At 46.0% G+C, this 20718-nt stretch overlaps 1 protein-coding gene across 3 annotated transcripts in view; it reads left to right on the top strand.

The window, feature by feature from the left end:
* Positions 1–20718, top strand: part of Pcnx2 (pecanex 2) — a 149180-nt gene that overhangs the window by 5878 nt on the left and 122584 nt on the right. For all 3 annotated transcript variants that reach the window (XM_076916055.1, XM_034523088.2, XM_076916056.1), the window contains exons 2-7: positions 2711–2916; positions 4165–4285; positions 5636–5672; positions 7273–8547; positions 17620–17767; positions 18511–18656. In XM_076916055.1, coding sequence (XP_076772170.1) covers positions 2711–2916; positions 4165–4285; positions 5636–5672; positions 7273–8547; positions 17620–17767; positions 18511–18656 — 1933 coding nt within the window. The remainder of the gene's footprint in view (positions 1–2710; positions 2917–4164; positions 4286–5635; positions 5673–7272; positions 8548–17619; positions 17768–18510; positions 18657–20718) is intronic.

Genomic DNA, 20718 nt, shown 5'->3' with positions numbered 1-20718 from the left:
TGGGCTTTAAATACCCTAGTCCTAGCTGCCTGGAAGTGAGTCTTCCACTAGCAGCCTTCAGATGAAGATGTAGAACTCTCAACTCTGCCTGCACAGATGCTGCCCTTCTCTCACTTTGATGGTAATGGATTGAACCTCTGAACCTGTAAGCCAGTCCCAATTAATTGCTGTCCTTTATAAGTCTTGCCTTGGTCATTGTGTCTGTTCACAGCAATAAAACCCTAACAAGACTTGCCTTGGTCATGGTGTCTGTTCACAGCAGTAAAACCCTAACAAGACTTGCCTTGGTCATGGTGTCTGTTCACAGCAGTAAAACCCTAACAAGATTTGCCTTGGTCATGGTATCTGTTCACAGCAGTAAAACCCTAACGAAAACATCCAGTATTGGGGTGCTCAGCTAATACAAGGATGAGAGCTCTGGCTCTTGGGCTCTCTGCTCTTGGCAGCAGTTAGCATTAAAGTTCTCAGGCCTCTGGTGTCTGAAATCCTCAGCCCTTCAGGCTTGCTGCTTCTTGCCTCAGTTCCTCACATTCTCCTTCCCTCCCTCCCTCCCTCCTTTTCTTCCTCTACCTCTCCTTCCCTCCCTCCCTCCCTGCCTCCCTCCCTCCCATCATCGTCTTCTAGTGTGATAGTCACCCTCTAGTATCCCTCATACCTCAGCATCGAAAGCAAATTATAGAGCATTAAATCAAACATCAATGGCTTTAGCTCATTTATGGCTATTGATTTGTCTTAAATATAGAAAAGAAATAGAGACTTTTTGATCTTTGAGGGCTATTAAGACTCTTCTAGTCCTTTAATTCTCTGATGTAAAGATTTATCCATATATATATATATATATATATATATATATATATATATATATCACTAATCTTTACCATCTCAAAAGAAAAGGCAGATGGAAGATGGGGAGGAGGCTCAGCAATTGCAGTACCAGAAGAGCAAGTGTGAATTTGGATTTTCAGAATCCACACAGAACATCAGGTCGGTGACCAACCCACCAGAAATCCCATCGTCAGAAAGCAGAGACAGGGCATCCTTCTAGTGAGTTGGTTAAGTGAGATTCACCATGTTGGTGAGCTCTGGGTTTGATTGAGAGACCCTGTCAGTGAGCTCTGGGTTTGATTGAGAGACCCTGCATCAGTGAATAAGGTGAAGAAATGAGGGGTGGTGATTTTTGATCTCAGCCTTGGATTTCCACATGTACATTCATCCATGCCCATAAGCACCCCACACGTGCCACCATGCATACCAAACATGCATACAGCCATGCATACACTGTATCCACATATGAAAAGTGGTGGGGGGTCGGAGAAGAAAAATGGAAGAAAGCTAAAACACAGTCCATTATCTTTTTCTTCTGTTATTTCCAAAAGAAAGACTATACTAATGTATTTAATAGCCAGGGAAGAAGAAAAATGTCTGCCATAAGAAATATCCCCAAGGAATCCTCCTGGAAAACAGCCTTTACCAGAAAATGTTTGCTGTGATTTGTTATGTGAAATGTCACCCACAGGTTCACCTGTTTGAACACATGCTACCTAGCTAGTGGTTCTGATTGGGAAGATTATGGACCTTTGGGAGATGATGCCTCACTGAAGGAAGTGGTTCATTGAGGGTGGGCCTTGAAGTAATATAGCCCAGTCCCACTTCCTGTCCACTCTCTGCTTCCTGTTTCATCAAGATTTGAAGAGGTTTGGGGTCCCACCAGCATACTTCCCTGCCTGCTCCCATGTTTTCCCTTCATACTGGGCCATATCTCTTTAAAGTGTGAGCCCAAAGGACCCCCTCCTTTAAGCTGCTTCTTGTCAGACATTGGTCACACAGTGAGAAAAGTCACTGGCTCCTTCCACAGTTTTCTTCTTATGTATCTGACCCACTGCACCAGCTAAGTAAAAACATTTGCTCTGAAGTTCTTTGTTACATTTTTAAACTGTATCTGACTTTATTACCTGAATTGTTAACAGTATCTATGGTTTGGAGACCAGCTAATAAGTAGTAGTAAATCCAGGTATCATTTTAATGATGAAGGGTGGGTGGTAGTGGCAAGAATGGCAGTGGATATTAGAGACACTAGCATCCCACGGCCTGCTGGGCACCCAGAATCCTCCTGGCTCTGCCTTCTTAGCACTGGTGTTATCAGTGCAAGCCACTGTGCCTGGCTTCTTCTCCTGGGTTCCAGAGATTGAACTCTGGTCTTCACGTCTGTGTGGTGAGCACTTTACAGGCTGAGCCAACTCCCCTGCCTCGGTAGGTTTTTTATTTTTCCTTTCTCTCTCAGTGCTGGGAATTGAGTTTAGGGCTCCACACAGGCAAGTGCTCTACCACTGAGCTGTGCTCCCTGCCCTGTTTTAACTCATGCACTGACAGCAACACAGATAAACCGTAGAATAGTTCATACACTGTGTAAAGGTTGAATACTGCTACTTCTTGTAACATCCTCAGTAATCCTAAATTCAGTAATAAAACATTCAGATATGAAAATCAAAGAAATTAGTAGGAACACTGGTCATCCAAGTCACTGATGAGAACTCAAGAAGCAAGAAAAACCAAAGGTAAATAGGTAATATATTATGAAAAATGTCCCGGAGCCAGAAGCACTTGATATCTTCCCAGACTTATGTGCAATTAAGAGCTGACTGTGCTTAGAGGTTTAAAGCAAAGAGGAAGCCTGTCGGCAAGAATGTCCCTTCCCTCTTCTCTCCTGCAGGCTTTCCCTCCAAATGTCCTCACTGCGCTGTTCTACTGCGGCTCTGTGACCATCTTCTTTGCAGTCATCAAGCTTATCAGCTACCGCCTGCACCTCATGTTCGACAAGGGAGAAGTAATCCAGCACCGATCCCCAAGAAAGAGAAGCAAGTGGAGGCCAGAGGGAGAGGCCAGCAGCCAGCACATGGCCAGGCACAAAAACCCAAGGTATCCTTATCAAGAATAGCACGTACTTCCAAAGGGAAAGATCTGCTTTTAGTTACAATGTTGCTGCTGCGGTGGGGTTGTATCTCAGCCTGCAGAACACTTGCCTAGCAAGCAAAAAGACCTGGGTTCAAGGCTGGCCACCATGGAAATCTGGTAGAGTGATTTGTGCATGGTGGAGGGGGGAGGATCAGGAGTTCAAGGTCATCTATAGGTACGTAGTGAGTTCCAGGTCAACGTGTGCTACTCAACACTTAGGCTCAAAATATAAATAAATAAATAAGTAAATAAATAAATAAATAATAAATAAATAAAATAGAAGTTGCCTTCTACTTATGAGTTATATACAAGGGTAAAGATTCCAGGCAGACATGGGTCTGTATACTTTGCTTATATTTAAAACTAAAATTAATAGAATTGATTTTTTTTTACAATCTGGATGTTTTATCTGGTCATCAATCTAGCTTTACACTAGGATCTGAAACTCATTTAGCTTAGGCTAAACAATGCAAAATAGTCTATTTAAGTATTTTATCTTGTTTTTAGATTCACAGAGTACATCAAAGAATCTTGAGGAATAGTGTGTGTTGAGACAGAGGTCACACAGAGTGAGGTCCAGGATCAGAGCTAGAGGGAAACGTACGGGCACAAAGCTTGTTTCACTTTTTATAGTTTGTCTTTGAAGGCGTGTCTCCCAGGCAGTAGAGGATACATGAGGAGGTGGGCTTGATTCCCAGAATTCATGTAAAGAGCCAGGCACAGTGTTAGATGATAGAACCTTGTAATCCTATTATTGGGGATTCTGGAGGCAGACAGATCCCTGCAGCTTGTTGGCCTCTGGCCTAGACAAATCAGCAAGTTCCAGACCAATGAGAAACATTGTTTCAACAAACAAAGTAGATGGCAGCTGAGCTATACCTGAGGTTGAGCTCTCTCTGGGTTCCACAGGTACATTCCGACATGTACACAAAAACCCAGACATAAACATATATTCACACATGCTCACGCTTGTGTGCATGCATGCATGCATGCATGCATGTGTACAGGCACACGAGCACACACACACAGAAGTGGGGAGGGAGAAAGGGAGGAAGGATGGATTAGAGTGTGTCTTCTAATTTTAAAGGAAAGTTTATGTGCTGTTAAAAATAAGATTTGCATATAAAGAATAGAGCCCAGGGGAATAGTTGGGGAGACACATAGAAGAGCCTGGTTCTCTGGTAACATCTGCTCTTTCTCACCCTGGGTCAGCAATAACAGACAGATTCACAGCACCAAGAAGGAAGAGCCTCGAGGGAGCCTGACCACACCACCCCTCTGCTTCAGCTCCCGAGGGCAGAGTGTCCACTCCCAGCGTTCCTCGGGGCCATTGGTTGGTGATCTCTTCCTGTTGTTTTGGCGTTCACTCCCTAGTGTGGAGCATCCATGGGGAGCAGGGGTGGTTGCACTGGCTCTTTGTGTTTCTCATGCTGTGGACTGCGGAAATGGCCCCTGGGTACACTTAGACATCAGACTTCACCTACTGTGTGTTTCCAGAACACCAGCAGCCTCTCATGCTATCTTCCCTGTCAGAGAACCACGGTGCAAACCTCTACCCTCCTTTTCTCTTCTCCAGTCAGCCATGAAGTCATCAGATTGTTAGTGCTTCCCTGTGGGAGGGAATTTTAATCTAGCAAGGGATTACATTCAAAGATAGGATCTGGCTGGAATACACAGCTTTGATCCCTCTGGCTGGAATGCAGACACACCTTTAATCCCAAACAATGACATCTAACTGAGGGGCAGACAAAGTGACAAATCAGAGAAAGATTTGACAGAATGAGTCAGAGATAGGACATGCCCATCTCTCAGGAGAATACAGAAAAGGGAGGCGGTTTGGAAGCCACAGGTGAGGGAGAGAAGGTTGAATCAGTTCAGCTCAGAGCAGTTCTGTTCAGTTCGGAGCAGCTCAGTTTGTAGAGTTCAAAGGCTGTTTCTCCAGGCAGAGCAACTGAGATAGAAGCAGAGAGAAACCAGTTTGAATCAGTCAGCTTGAAGAGGAGCCAGTACAGTTGAGTGGAGCCAGTGAACTAGAGCTCAGGAAGAGCTAAAAGGAATGAGTTTATTCAGCAGTGAGTCTCAGGGGCTGAAACAGTCTAGGCCTGGGTTTGCAGACAGAGGCTGGAAGCTGAAGACTTGAAGATTTAGGCTTGCAGAAGATTAAATTGTACGGAGTTAGACAAAAACACTCTGGGCTCAGCCCAAGCCATGTATTCATAAAGCTTGGGTATGGCTCTCATCACTTCTTCTGAGCAAGTAAAAGCAACAATTACATTTACACTTCCCACTTGTAAGGACTGCCATCTTTCTCTCCACTGCTCTCTGCACTAAATCTTGCTTTTTGGAATCCCAATATATCACCTCTCACATAGGATAGCTTTACAGGTCTCAATCCACGATAGATATGCCTTATTCCTTTGGGTTTTTGTTTCTTCATTAGCATCCTCCTCCTTTCTGTTACCATGCAACCATCTTGGGAGGACGTCTGCCCTTAGACATGTTTCAGAATCCATCTTCTTCCCCCATGTTATAAACACTTAAGCACAGAGTCTGAGGTGTCCCTTCCCTATGAACCAGTTGGCCAGACTGAGCTGCCGCTGGAGGGTGATGGCCGGCTGTGGGGACTGTGCAGAACGTGCAGTGAGCTGAATCCTATCTTGATGTTTGCTTTCTGGTTCCGCAGGAGTTGCCGGCACAGGAGACAGTAGAAGACCTCAAAGGTAGAGTGTTTCCATTGTTCGATATGTAATCACAGCTGCATCCTCAGGGAAATAAAATCCTTTAAAAAGATTTATTTTTAGTCATGTGTATATGTGTGTATTTCTGTATGCACACAAGCTCCCACAGGTAAGTGCAGGTGTCCACAGAGGGCAGAAGAGGGTGCCAGGCTACCCTGAGCTGGGGTTACAGGCAGATTCGAATTACCTGATGTGGGTGCTAGAACTGAACTAGGCTCCTCTACAAGAGCAGAGAGCACTCTTAACTCTGAGCTAACCCGTCAGCTCTGAGGTGCAGGTGTTAGGCTCAAAGCTATGAGTCTTTCTTGGAGGGTTCTGTTCTCCATGGACATGTGACCATGCTGAAGCCTTTTTGATTGTCACGGTGAGGACAGAGTGCAGCCACATGGAGCAGGCAGAAGCCAGGATGATACTTAAGCATTCTGTGGTGCCCACAGTAGCCCCTCAGAGCAAGGAAGGAGCTTGTCTGACTTGTCCACTGGATCACAGTTGTTTCCCTTGCTTTGGAGGGACCAAGTAACTTGCCCAAGAGGAGAGGGTGGTGGAGAGCAGAGCCCCGCCCTTCCCAACCACAAGGCCTGAACCTGTGATTTAAACCACACTGCTCTGCCTCCTGAGGCCTCAGCACAGCAAAGGAGAAAAGTGTGAGTCACAGTTGTAAATATGGATGTCTCAGGAGCCACAGTAGACACAGTAGAAGGACATTTCTATCAACTAGCACCCAGGGGCTAGGATGGCGCAGAAGTCAAAGTTTTTACCTCATAAGCATGAGGACCCAAGTCAAATCCCCAGAACCTGCATGAAAAGCTGGGCATTATGTACATACTTACAATCCCAGCACTGAGGAGACACACAGGAAATCCCTGAGGCTCACCGGGCCAGTGCCTAGCCCAGTGGGTGAGTTTTAGGCCAATGTGAGAGACACTGTCTCAAAGAACAAGGTGGATGGCATCTGAATGGCAGCTGAGGTCAACCTTGGTCCTCCACATACAGGCACAAGTGCATACGTGTTCACATGAATGTGCGTGCAATCATGCATGCCAGTGTATGCACTAATGCACACATATATACACACTCACACATGCACATACATATTCATGCATGCACACACATACACACACTCATGGGTGCACACATACACACAGACATACATGGACACTCACACATGCACACACATGCGCACACATGCATGCACACACATACACACACTCATGGGTATACACACATACACACTCATGGGTGCACATACACACAGACACAATCATGTATGCACACACATACACACACTCATGGGTGCACACACACACTTATATACACACATACACACTCACAAATACACATACACACTCATGGATGTACACACATACACACACTCATTCTTGCACACACATAAACACACATATACACACATGCTCATGCATGTGCACACACACATACACTTATGTATACACACATACACACACACACAGAGAAACATCTTGGTGCCTTTGTTGCTGGTTTTGGTTTTGGTTTTAAATGTTTTACCCTGAGGTATTAAACATCACCACAGATGAGTCTCACATCACCTTGTCATCCATCTCAGGTGTCGTTCTGTCAGAGGATCAACCTGAGGCACTGGTGTCATCTACCTCACCTGGCATGAAGTCAGAAAGTCTACCTGCCTCTCAGGGGCGTACAGCAGAACCCACTCCGAGGCCAGCATGCCCGGGGAAGCCAGTTACCACAGAAATCTTCACAGCAAGAAAAGGGAAAGAGTCAGGTGGCACTGGCCAGCGCCCAGCCCGCCACAGGTCTGAGAGTGGCCTGGTGAACACTGGAGCCTTGAAGAAGTTGCCACATCTGTCATTGTCCCAGTATGACTTACTAGAAACTGACATCTCCTTCCAGCCGTGGGGCAGCGAGCACTCAGTTCTGATTCCACAGCCTAAGTGTACCCAGGGCCCCACCAGGGCACTGCCACAGAGCAGATCACCTCAGGACAGCCTGAGCAGCAGCTGTTGTCAGTGTAACACAGTCCTAGCCAAACCCACAGAGGAGGAGCTGACCCGGACATCCGGTCAGGTGGAACTGCCCTTGAACCAGGAAGTGGTTGACTCAGATGGCGAGGTCGCAGTGACCCTCGTTGACACCTCCCAGCCCGGAGAGCCACTGAGTCTGCATGAACCCGTTAAGATAGTAATCACCATGAGCAGCACCCCAAACTCCGTCAGTGACCCGGAGAGCTCCCTGCACCTGAGGGTAACCAGCTCCGACAGAACCAGTGTCAGGCCCAATGCAGAGCCTGCTGGCCCAGAAGGGGCCAGTCCTGCAGACCCTGAGCAGGTCAGAATCCCTTTGATCACCCTCGAGTTAACAGAGGATGGAGGAGGAAGAGGCGTCTCTTGTTCTGAAGGGAATGGAGGAGAAAGGACCCTAGAGAGAATGGAAGTGATGTCACCTGATCGTTGTTCTGGCTCTGGGCTTGGGGAGTGTAGCACCAAGGACGGAAGTCCCACCTCAGGTCCCACACTTGCGACACTCACATCCAGGGTGGATCCTGAGTCTGAGGGGAACAGGGAGGGCCGGGCAAACCTTGACCCGGCCTCTTGTAAGAGCAGCCATGAGAAAAGGCATACCCGTGTGCTTAGCGTGGACAGCGGGACCGATGTCTTCCTGAGTAAGAGCGCCAAGGAGGTGGTCAGTGATGGCGAGAAACCCATCCCAACCTCCAAATCAGACCTGGAGGCCAAGGAAGGACAGATTCCAAATGAGTCCAACTTCCTGGAGTTCGTTTCCCTATTGGAATCCATCAGTACAGCTAAGGTGATGCCGCCTGACTCTGCAGCAGAGCAGAAAGGAGTAAATCAGGGTCCTGAAGGTGAGACTCCGCCTGTGTCTCTCTGATGACATCACAGCAGGGGTGTCAGTCTGCCCTTTGCCTGTGTTATCTGACCTTGGTGTCAGCTCTCAGGGGACCTTTTGTTGCTCGTGTGTGTGTGTGTGTGTGTGTGTGTGTGTGTGTGTGTGTGAATGTGTGTATATATGTGTATGTGTGGATGTAGATGTATGTCTGTGTGTGTGTATGTGTGTACATGTATGTGTGAATGTGTGTAGATGTATGTATATGTGTGTATGTATGCATGTGTGTATATGTGTATATGTATGCATGTGTGTATATGTATGTATGTGTGTATATGTGTGTATGTATGTATATGTATGTGTGTATGTGTATATATGTGTGTATATGTGTATGTATGTGTGTGGGTATATATGTGTGTATGTGTGTATATGTATGTATGAATGTGTGCATGTGGGTGTGTGTATGTGTATATGTGTGTATGTGTATATATATGTATGAATATGTGTATATGTGTGTATGTATGTGTGTATGTGTATATATGTCTGTATGTGTGTGTATGTGTGTGTGTGTATGTGTATATGTGTGTATGTGTATATATATGTATGAATATGTGTATATGTGTGTATGTATGTGTGTATGTGTATATATGTCTGTATGTGTGTGTATGTGTGTGTATATGTGTATATGTGTGTATATGTATGTGTGAATGTGTATATATGTGTATGTGTGTATATATGTATGTATGTGTGTATGTGTATATGTGGGTATATGTGTATATGTGTATATATATGTGTTTGTATGCATGCATACTTACATGCACAATTGTATACACATTTATGTATGTGGGTGCACATGTAAGTGTATGTGTATCCAGCATGTGTACAGAGATCAGAGGACAGACCTCAGATGCGTTATATCCTCTGTTTTAGACAGGTTCTCTCATTGTCCTGGACCTCAGTACAGAGGCCAGGCTGGCTGGCTTGTGAGTCTCCAGGGATCTGTGAGTCTTCTCTTCCCATCTTGTAGCTTTGGGACTGTAGGCACCTGCCACTGCACACAGCTTTTTTTGTAGGTTCTGAAACTGTGAACTCAGTTCCACATGCTTGTGAGGAAAGTGTGTCCCCCAGCATGCAGCTACCATACTTATTAAACAAGCTCACTCTGAATCGTGTTGAACATCCCTCATCCATGCCTGCTGTTTTAGTTAGTTTCCATTGCTGTGAACAGACACCATGACCAAGGCAACTCTTATAAAGGACACTATTTAATTGGGCCTGACTTACTGGATCTGAGGTTCAGTCCATTATCACGATGGTGGGAACATGGCAGGCATGAAGCTGGAGGAGCTGGTAGTTCTACATCTTGTTCTGAAGGCAAACAGGAGAACACTGTCTTCTGGAAAGGTAGGAGAAGGTTCTCAAAGCCTAAACCAACTTCTTCCAACAAGGCCACACCCCCCTCCACATTTCCTAATAGTGCCACTCCCTGGGCCAAGCATATTCAAACCACCACACTTGGGAACTGACATGTTTCAGATTTGTGTTGTTTTTAAGATTTAATCTATTCACTTACACACAAGGAGATGTTTTTAGGGTAAGAACTAAGCCTATGATACTTATGTGTACGTTCATGATGGTTTATGTTCTGGCTCTACCCCATATGCAGCCATGGATGGCCGTATGCTCCTGTATTCTAACTGTGCCTTGTCACGTGAGGGGTAATTTTCCTCTTGCAATAGATGTTGCTGTGCAGAAATTTCTGGATCTTGCAGCATTTCCAGATTGTGGTTTTTTAACTGGGGAGACCTCACCTGCTTCTGCTCACTCTACAGGAAACTGAAGGCTTTACGATGCATTTCTAGCTTCTCTAGGAGCCAAAAGTGTTTATTTTCAGGGAAAGAAGCAACTGTTTTCCTAGAGTTCCAATTCCTACAGTCCCAACAACTCTAAAACAGCTGTCTCTCCCCTTCCAGTGTGGATGAGATGCCTTCCAGGGACATTCAGCACAAAGCACAGTTCTCTTAAGGAACCTACAAGGGTTGTTGGTAATGATTCAGTTGGTACAATGTTTGCGTGTGAGCATGAGGGCCTGAGTCTGATTCCCTAGAACCCATGGAGAAAAGAAATCCAGACATGGCAGTGAGTTCCTGTAATCTCAATATTGGGGAGATAGAGAGAGGACCCACCAGGCAACCAGCCTAGCTGAACTGGCAGGTTTGCTCTAGATTCAGTGAAAGACTCTGTCTCAAAACAAAGGTAAGGCTAACCCAGGAAGATAGCTATATTCACCCCTAGCTCTGTGTGCACATGTGCATACAGGTGTATGTAGCTGAGAGCTCACATTTCTACCCACAAGTCTGAGGTGGGAGTGGGGGAGAAGAGAAAGAGAGACAGAGAGACAGACTAAGAATGGCATGGGCTTTTAAAACCTCAAACCCCAAGTGATATACTACTTCTTACATAGCCACACCTTCTAATCCTTCCCAAAAAGTTCTACCAACTGGCAACCAAGCATTCAAATATATAAGCTTATGGGGGATATTTTCATCCAAATCATACTTCCCAAACTGCCACTAACTGGAGACCAAATGTTCAGACGTATGAGCTTACAAGAGACATTTTCCATTCAAGCCACAGCAAGGGTGTTCTGTGAGTGGAGCAGGCTTGACTGTTGAGATTGTGTGATCCCAAAGTAGGAAGTGTCTGTGGCCAAAGGACATGGGCCAGAGACTCAGCTCCATGCTGTCACCTGCACAGCCTGAGGTGACCTTTTCAGAGACCATTACTCAAGTGAAGTTGGGATTCTTGACTGCACCATAGACGGAGACTTCAGGATGAGCTAGCATAAAGCAGGGCTGGAATTTGTCAGAGAAAAAGTTTAAAACAGATGCTTATGTGGTGGTTAATAGAGAAGCATTTAGGGGGAAAAAGTGCACATCCAAGAGAGTGTGCGGGCATCTCAGGAGAGTCACCCTCGAAATTCTCTACAGAATTGCATGTAGTGGCTGTGGTGGTTCCTCCGGTCACATTGCAAGGGGTTGCTGAGGAATGTAGATAAGATGCTGAGGCCATTCCCTAGAGTTCACAGCATGGAACCACAGTTGCTGAGGTAAACCCTAGGCCACAGGGGAAGGTAAGCTGTTTTGATGACTAATATCAGCTTGACACACCTAGGAAGAGAGAGAGCCTCATTTGCAGAATTGCTTTCATGGGATTAGCCTGTGGACATGTCTGTGGGGCCTTTTCTTGATTACTGATTGATGAAGGAGGGCCCACCCCACTGTGGGTGTGCTATTCCTAAGTAGGTAAGTCTGGGGTGTATAAGACACCAGCAAGACAGGGGAAGTCAGCCAGTAAGCAGTATTCTTCTGTGGTCCCTGCTTTGGCTTGCCCTCAATGATCAGCTGTAATCTGTATGCTAAGATCAACCATTTCCTTTCCAAATTGCTTTTTGTTTAGAGTGTTCTGTGACATCAACAGAGAAGCAAATCAGAACAGATGTCTTCACTGTAAACAAAAGTTCACACTCTTGTTTGTGAGAGTCCTGGAAAACTCAGGGTCACATCTGGACAGGGAGTAAGGCCATATATAGACCTTAATCAAGAAGTCATTGCTATTTAATGTTCTTACTCAAACATCTCTATAGAAAAGGAATATTGTCTGTCGTCAACTTTGACGGCAAACGTTAACGATACTGGCATGCAGTCTGTGAGCAGGAGCAAGGCTTCAAACAGCCTCCAGCTGTCTTTTCTCCCTTCTCTGTGATTCCACTCTTCCTGTTCTGCCTCAGCAGTGGGACCAGACTGTATCTCCTTCAGAGGAGAAAGGGCAAAGCAAGCCTTGTGCCTGGAGGCTGTTAGCAGCAGAGAGGCTTCAGTGGCCTCCAGCCACTTGAGATTTACCCCAGCTGTGTACTATTCTGTTTCTGAAGAATAACTAGTTATTGTAATCTGAATGTTCAGTTCCAGAAGGGACACATGGGGCAATGTGACCGTGAGATGACATTGGAAGTCTGGGGTATCTCTTCTAGTCATAGTCCCGATAGACTGGAGGATGCAGCTTGACCTTGGATCTGAGTGGATGAGGATGGGGCTTCTACTTCCCCCAGGATGCTCTCCATCAGCTGAGCTATGGGAGGAAAGACAGCAAATGGTCCTTAGCCTTCACATCCCCCTTCACCTCAAGGCTGTGGCAAATCATACACCACCCAAAGCCTAGAGCCGAGTGTGGTGCTTATTGTCCTGGGTTTTGGGAGTCTCGGGCAGGAGGAGTGAGGCCAGTCTGGGATGCATATTGAGACTCTGACTAATTCCAAGCCAAAGCAACAATAATAACTACAAAAAGTCTGTCCAGTTTCATGTTTGTCCTTTTTGTGTGTAAATAAAGATACCCATAACCACCAGCTCAGAACAAGCAAAGGTTTCCTCAGGGCAGCACTTAAAGCCAGGAAGGTCATACATAGTTCTTTGGTGAAGATGGGTGAGGTGGGCTTCTGGTCTGCCCTGGATGGAAGCTGATGGCTGAAGCAGATGGACATAGGCTATCTTGTGTGGCTGATGAAGTTGAGAGTTTGGCTTTCTTTGCTTGGAATTATGAGAACAGTGACAGAGATACAGTAAGCTCTGTTACTGAGAGGTAAAATGGAAACTTCTGGTGCCTCTGGAAAGTCAGTCATGTCAAATGATGTTTTGCTGGGGCACACAGATGAAAGGATATTTTGCTTAAGGAGACAAGGTAAAGGGATGTTTTGCTACAGCTGATACGTGAAAGGACAAGTGATTTTTAGAAAGATTATAAACATGACCCCACAGATGGGGAGCTGGAGCATTGGTTTGCCTTGCTCCGCCTCGATAGTCTTCGCTGACGACACACATGTATTGGTTCGCCTTATACTGTGCTGCTGAGCTTCACTTGTGATGACGTCATAGAGACAAACTCAGCAAAGAACTTCTCATGAGGTTCCTGCAGCTTCATGCTGCTTCTGAGGAGGTCTGGGGCCGGTTGGCGAGCCTCGAAGTTTCTTCTGGATTGAACTGCCCCTGCTGATTCCTGTGCGGTGTCTGCTGAGTGGACTGGACTGTAGCTGCTGATTCCTGTTTGGTGTTTGCTAGTGGACTTGATTGAGAAAAACAAAGATTAGAATCTTCCCAAAGAACTATTTCTAAACAGATCCACTTCCCTGAATCCTAATAACCTTTTTTTTCCCCACTACTTCTTGTGGGTTCTGGACTAGAGGGGAGGTTGAACCCTTATTACAGAAGGTTGTGAAAAATATATGTCTACAGAGAGGTCTTGCCTATGTGCAGCTAAATGTCACAGAACTCAGTATGGCTTCCTGAACTGTTGGCTAGTTGTGGCCTGACTTCTAACAGGCTAATTCTCCCATGCTAAGCCTGATCCTGGGCTGAGGCTGAAAGTTGCCCGCTTCTGTGGCTATTGACTAGAGATCTCTGTATATTAACTGCTCATCATTCTTTTGCATGCACAGTCTCTGAGCTTCTAGCAAATTCTATAAAACCATACCCTTAATGAGCTACACAAAGATACTAGTTGAACAGTTATTTATGACATAGGTGTGTGGTTTTCCTCAAGAACACATGAACAGCTAGCTGTCTGTATGCTTCAGACAGGCCATCAAGGACAGACCGAAACAACCTGTTACCCCAGCCTAGTTCAGTGATTCAGTGAGCCTATTGCTGTTACTAATGGAAGTATGGGTGATTGAAAGGCAGCTGTATCATCATAAAGCCCTCCCACCTTGAGTGACATCTCACCAAAGCTTCATCTCTGGGTTTCTTGCACAACTTTCAGGCAGCATGGCAGATCAGAGAGTCTCCTCCACAGACTGCCAATTGAAAGAAATATCTCCAGACCCTAAGTTTTCTTGAAACCTTAGGGAGGAGGCCTGTGATGCTTCTAGGTGTCCTCCAGGTGTGAGCTACCATCCCAGAGAAAGTGGTTCCATTCTGAAGAAATAACCACACCACAGAAAAGTGAAACACTTTAAGTTTGCAAGGATCTTGTTAATATGCCACATTGTATCTACAGATGTAACTATTTTTGGATGATTTGGGAGATTATCTAGTGGCATTTGACAGCTTTAATCTTTAAAGTAAATGTATAGTTATAGATTATGGTGATTTGAACGAAAATGGCCCCATAGGTCCATAAAAAGTCACACTATTAGGAAATGTGGTCTCGTTGGAGTGGGTGTGGCCTTGCTGGAGTGGGTGTGGTCTTGTCGGAGTGGGTGTGGCCTTGCTGGAGTGGGTGTAGTCTTGCCGGAGTGGGTGTAGTCTTGTTGGAGAATTCTGTCGGGGATGGGCTTTGGGGTTTAAGAACCCCAAGATAGGCCTAGTGGCATTCTGTTCCTGGGGCATGCTGATCGGAATGTAAAACTGTCTGCTACCTCTCCAGCACTCCGTCTGCCTGCATGCACCGTGCTTCTCACCATGATGACAAGGACTAAACTTCTGAATTGTAAGCCAGCCCCGACTAAATGTTTTCCTTCATAAGAATCTCCGTGGTCATGGCATCTCTTCACAGGAATAGTAACCCTAATTAAGACAGGGTATCTTTAGTATTGGCTCATTTTATGAAAAATATTTCCCGTCTAGGAAAATAAAAACTCCAATGTGCTTTGGTATAAGAACAAATGCCATGACTGAGAGGGCCTGGGAAGGTGTCCATATACTGGCCTGAGGAATGTCTTAAGATGTTGGAGATGAGTAGATGTTCCCAGAACTGGCAGTTCGGTGTGGGAGCTGCCTTCCATTCCACTCAGTCTTCTGAAACAAGCCTGACATGGCTATTTGTTCTGGTGTCACACTTTCCTTGACAACTGTGAGTATTACCAGCCTGACAGACTGTCAAATGAAATCTGAACTCTTTCATGTGCCAGAGACACTTGCCACTGACACAGTGGGAATGCTTAGTGTCAGGGCCACCTCAGAAGCTGGCAGTCTCCTCCAGTGACTGGGAAAAATCCAAGGAGTGACTGTGGTGGCAGTGAGGGTGATGTCCTCAGACACTGCAGTCATTGTAGTCCAGTCCAATGGCATGTCGTGTGTGTGTGTGTGTGTGTATGTATGTGTATGTGCCCATGTGTGTGTGTATGTATGTGTATGTGCCCATGTGTGTGTGTGTGTATATGTGTATGTGCCCATGTGTGTGTGTATGTATGTGTGTGTATATGTGTATGTGCCCATGTGTGTGTGTATGTATGTGTGTGTGTGTATATGTGTATGTGCCCGTGTGTGTATGTATGTACCCATGTGTGTGTGTATGTGTGTGTATGTGCCCATGTGTATGTGTGTGCATATGTGTGTGTGCATGTGTGTGTGCCTGTGTGCAAGTGTGTATGCATGTGCATGTGTTTATATGCATGTGTGTATGTGTGTACATGTGTGTGTGCCTGTGTATGCCTGTATGTGGGTGTGCATGTGCATGTATGCATATGCATGTGTGTGTGCCTGTGTATGTGACCGTGTGTGTATGTGTGCATATGCATGTGTGTGTGTGAATATGTGTGTATTGCATGGGTGCATATGCATGTGTGTATATGTGTGGATGTGTGTATTTATGTGTGTGTGTGTGTGTGTGTGTGTGTGTGTGTAGGCAGGAGGTGTCTTTCTCTATTGCTTTCCACCTTATTTTTCAAGACAGAGTCGCTCATTGAACCTGGAGTTCACAACTCAGCCAGACCAGAAAACTTCAGGGGCCTGCCTGTCTCTACTTCCCAGCACCACTGTCACGGATGTGTGCCACCATGCTTGGCTTTTTTTTTTCCCTTGGTGGGTTCTGGGGTCAAACTGAGCTCCCCACGCTTGCACAGCAGTACCATATCCACCGTTATCTCCCTTTCCCCTCAACAGTGTGACTTGAAAGGGCTTGTAGGTTCAGACCTTTTGTTCCTGTTTTCAAATCCAGGCTGAGACCCTACAGGGCTGGCAGTTTTCACAGAAGATAATGACACTTAAAAAAAAAGATTTATCTTATATATGTGAGTACACTGTCACCGTCTTCAGACTCATCAGAAAAGGGCATCGGATCCCATTACAGATGGTTGTGAGCCACCATGTGGTTGTAGGGAATTGAACGCAGGACCTCTGGAAGATCAGTCAGTGCTCTTAACTACTAAGCCACCTCTCCAGCCCTGGTAGTGATCTTTTTGATCTTTTGATCTCTGTGTCCACATACAAGCCAGGAGAGCTCTTCATATTGCATAGTGGCAGAAGCCAAGACCCTTAGTCTAAGCCACTGTCTAAAGACAATTGTTTTAAACAAGCCCTTCCCTCCCATCTGTCCCGCTGATTCCTGAACATTCTTTCACCCTGAGGTAGTCCCTGCAAAGGGTGAGTGCAGGTGGTGCTGTTGCTCTGAGGCAGTGATCAGCAAGTGTCTGCCTTCCCAGGCCGAGCATTCTGCCTCTAGCTAGACGGACATGGAGAGAGTGAGTGAACTGAACAGTGCTGGCGAGATTTTGACGAGGTCCGTGGATCAGGAACATGGTCTACAGTTGTCTTCCCTTTTTCAGTCTGAACATTTGTGCATTTTAGGAGCCTTTCGTGTGAGTCAGGTCAACAGAGCCTCTGAATCCCTTGGCAGAGTAGATGCCTGAGTAACTTGTCTCAAACATACGTACGTGTCTGTGTTTCAAATATATTTATAGACTTTCATACTTAGTAAAAGAAACATCTATCTAGAGACCTGCCTTTCCTCCCTTCCTCTCTTCCTTCCCTCCCCCTTTTTCTCTTTGTCCTTGACACAGAATCTCACTATGCAGACCAGGCTAGACTCAAGCTCCTGGGGCTTCTCCTGCCTCTGTCTCCTGTGTGCACTACCTCACTCAGATCATTTGGACTTTCGTTGTTTGCTTTATTTGGAGGCAGAATCTCACTATGTAGACCCTGCTGGGCTGGAACTAACTCACAGCTGCCCTCCTGTCTCAGCCTGCCAAGTGCTGGGATAATTGGCCTAGCCTCCAGGCCTGAATCTTCATTCACTTCAGGGCTGTTAGTTTAGTCCCTGAGCACTTGGAAGGATTGGATGGATTGTCCTCATTATTAACATGGAAGGTTGTATCTTCTAGGTCATGCCTCCCCAGGGACCAAGGAGGAAACTGTGGAGAGTGAAAAACCTAACGGACATGATCCCAAGCCAGGAAAACCAGACTTGCCAAGCCAAGACCCTGCTAATGCCAGCCCGGTGTTCACACAGCCTGCCAAGACCACAGCACTGTAAGGGGGACTTGGTCACTCAGGGCTGAGCATAGTAAGGCAGTTCTTTCTATGGACAAAGCTTCTTGTCATGCTTTGGGGGAGGGTAGAGGAGAAGTCCTGCTGGGGTGTGTGTGTGTAGACCAGATGTTGAACACTGAACTTAGAACTTACTGGTTTAGCTACACAGGCTGACCGCAGCCCAGGGATTCCCCTGTCTCCTACCCAGCCATGGAATGTCCCTCAGTGCTTGGCTTTGGGTCACATGGGTCCTAGGGATTTGGACTCAGGTTTTCACACTTCCATGGTGAACACTTTACCACTGAGCCATCTCCCCAGCCCCTCACCATCTGTCTTAGTTTGGGTCACTACTGCTGTGATAAACACCATGACCAACCAAAAATCAACTTGAGGAGGAAAGGGTTCATTTCATTCCTTTTTCCATAATAATAGTTCATCATCACAGGGAGTTGGGGCAGGATCCTAGAGGCTGGAGCTGATGCAGAAGCCACAGCAGGGTCCAGCTTACTGGCTTGTTCCCCATGGCTTGCTCTAGCTCAGCCTGCTTTCTTAGAGAACCCGGGACCACCAGCCCTTCCCCATCAATCACTAATTAAGAAAATGCCCCCACAGGCTCGCCTACAGCCAGATCTCTTGGAAGCCTCTCCTCAGTTGAGGTTTCCTCTCTGACGACGACTCTAGCTTGTGTCGAGTTGACGTAAAACTACCCAGCACACATCCTTAAAGCGTTCATGTGTGTTAAGTTTCCAGGGCAGTCGGCAGAGGCACATTATCTACCGAGTGACTTCCCAACAAGACAGCTCGGTGCTGCAGGTCATCAGTGGGCCAGAAACGTCTGTGCAGGAGGAGATGTCCCTGGATGCTATGCATGTTTTCATCGACGAGCACGGTGAGTCTTAACTCCTAGAGAGCAAGAAGCAGGACGGCCATGGTGTCTCAGGGCTCTGCTTGGTCCATAGTCAAGTGTTAGATATTGTACCAGGCAGACAGTCCTGGGATTGCCTTGTCATGCTTGAGAGGTGTCTCTCCTTCCTGCCTGGCATGTGCTGTGCTCACTGTGTCGACAGTGAGTGTGTTACTCACCCTTTATGTCTTACCTCCAAGGAGAATTGTTTGAGCAAATTTTAGATTTAACCAGGTGCATATGACTTTTGTTCTTTTAAAACTTTATTCTTCATTTATTTTCCTGACATAAGGTTTTGTTTTGTGTAGTTTAGGCAAGCTTCCAACTGATTATATAGCTCAGAATGACTCTGAACTTCTGATGCCCCAACTCTCCTGAGTGCTGAGATGAAGGGTGTATGTGAACACACTTGGCTTATGTGGTCCTGAGGAAGGAAACCAGGGCTCTGTGTGTACTAGGCAAGCTCTCCACCCAGTGAGCCACATCTCTGGACATCTTTTTTTTCTTTCTAAACACCCATTCCTTTACTTCCGTCTCCACTGTTACAGTTGTTATTTCTTGTCTTGTAATAATCTACTAATGATATTTTCCCTCCCAAGGGGAGACTTCCGCAGGGCACAGACCCAGTGCCCAGGAAACATTTATTAGATATTTGTTAGACATCTGAACCTCATAGCTTTGCCTGGTTCCTTCATATAAAAAATGATTTATAGTAGTTACCTGAGGAATCACCAACCAAATGATAGAGTCATTGGACTCCGGTTGTTCTGGGATGGGTCTTGACTAACCTCCTTTTGAATCTTTTAAAGTTATTTTTCAGTCAGTATTCAAAGTGTTCAGGTTTCCTTATGGGTTTTGACAGTAATTTAGTTCTGGTCAGCTCTTCGCCATCTCCCTGCCCCCATCCTGTGTGAACCCTTCCATCTAACAGTATTCTCCTTCCATTTTGAAATCCTCTGTGCTCTATTAACCTCCCCGACTCCCCTGACGCCTCTTCCTCTCCTGCCCTTTCCAGTTTCTGGGTCTTTATATACACTCATGCCAACATAAACAAATATGTACAAATTGGAAATGAGAAGCTAGGACCCACCTTTGGGAAAGCCTGTGCTGTTTGTCTGTCTCTGTGGCTCTGCTCCCTTGTCAGTTACTTAGTACGCAGGAGGATTCTGACTCCTGTGACCTTTTCTATCTCATTATCATGTGTGTCTGCAGAGCTAAGAACAGCCTTTCTGTTAGCAGAAGGTCAGAGGCTGGGGATATAGTTCAGTGTTAGAGCATGTACCGACCATGTGTAACACACACACACACTCCAGAAAACAAAATGAATCCTGGAGGTTGAGACCAGGCCTTGGCTTTGGTTTGCTGAGAGATACTTGGTGGGTGTCTCCATCGGGGAGTTAATTGCATTTCCTGGGCCCCAGGGGATGGTGTCCCTTGGGACTAGGAAATTGCATTAGAACAGGAGCTGATTTTCATACCTCAGTACCCCAGACCCTCCAAGGGAACTAATTTAACCTTGCAAATAAAGTCCACCCTTCTTTTTCCTCCTTACCAGCCTGACTTCCAGTCAAGACCACACTTGCTCATCTTCTCTGAGGCGACCTGGACTCTGGCCTCCATCTGAACTACATGACTAATGAGTCTCTTTTTTACGAGGCTAGATTCCCAGAACCACTTAACTGAATCTGTAATCCCAGTGTTTAAGGGCCATGACAGGAGGATTAGGAGTTCAAGGCCAGCCTGGGCTGAGAAAATACTAGTCGTAGTAGCCTGTGCCTGAAATTCCAGCAGAAGGCTGAGGCAGGAGGATTAATAGTTGGAGGCCAGCTTAGACACCACAGGGAAAGAAACTTAAATAGAAAAAAAAAAAAAAACCTAAAGAAAAGCAGAAAACAAATGTGAATTGAGGATCTAACAGAACAAGACTAATAAGTAGGTAAGTAGATGAACCGCGGTGACTAGTGACTCCCATGGGATCACCAGGTAAACAAGCAGATCATTCTTCTTACTGACTTTCTTTAAATGTCATTCTCCTTTGATAATAAGG

This window comes from Arvicanthis niloticus, chromosome 18 (genome assembly GCF_011762505.2).
Source record: "Arvicanthis niloticus isolate mArvNil1 chromosome 18, mArvNil1.pat.X, whole genome shotgun sequence".
NCBI classification, from domain to species: Eukaryota; Metazoa; Chordata; class Mammalia; order Rodentia; family Muridae; genus Arvicanthis; species Arvicanthis niloticus.
Note: the sequence above shows the minus strand (reverse complement) of the source record. Positions and strands in the feature narration are given on the sequence as shown.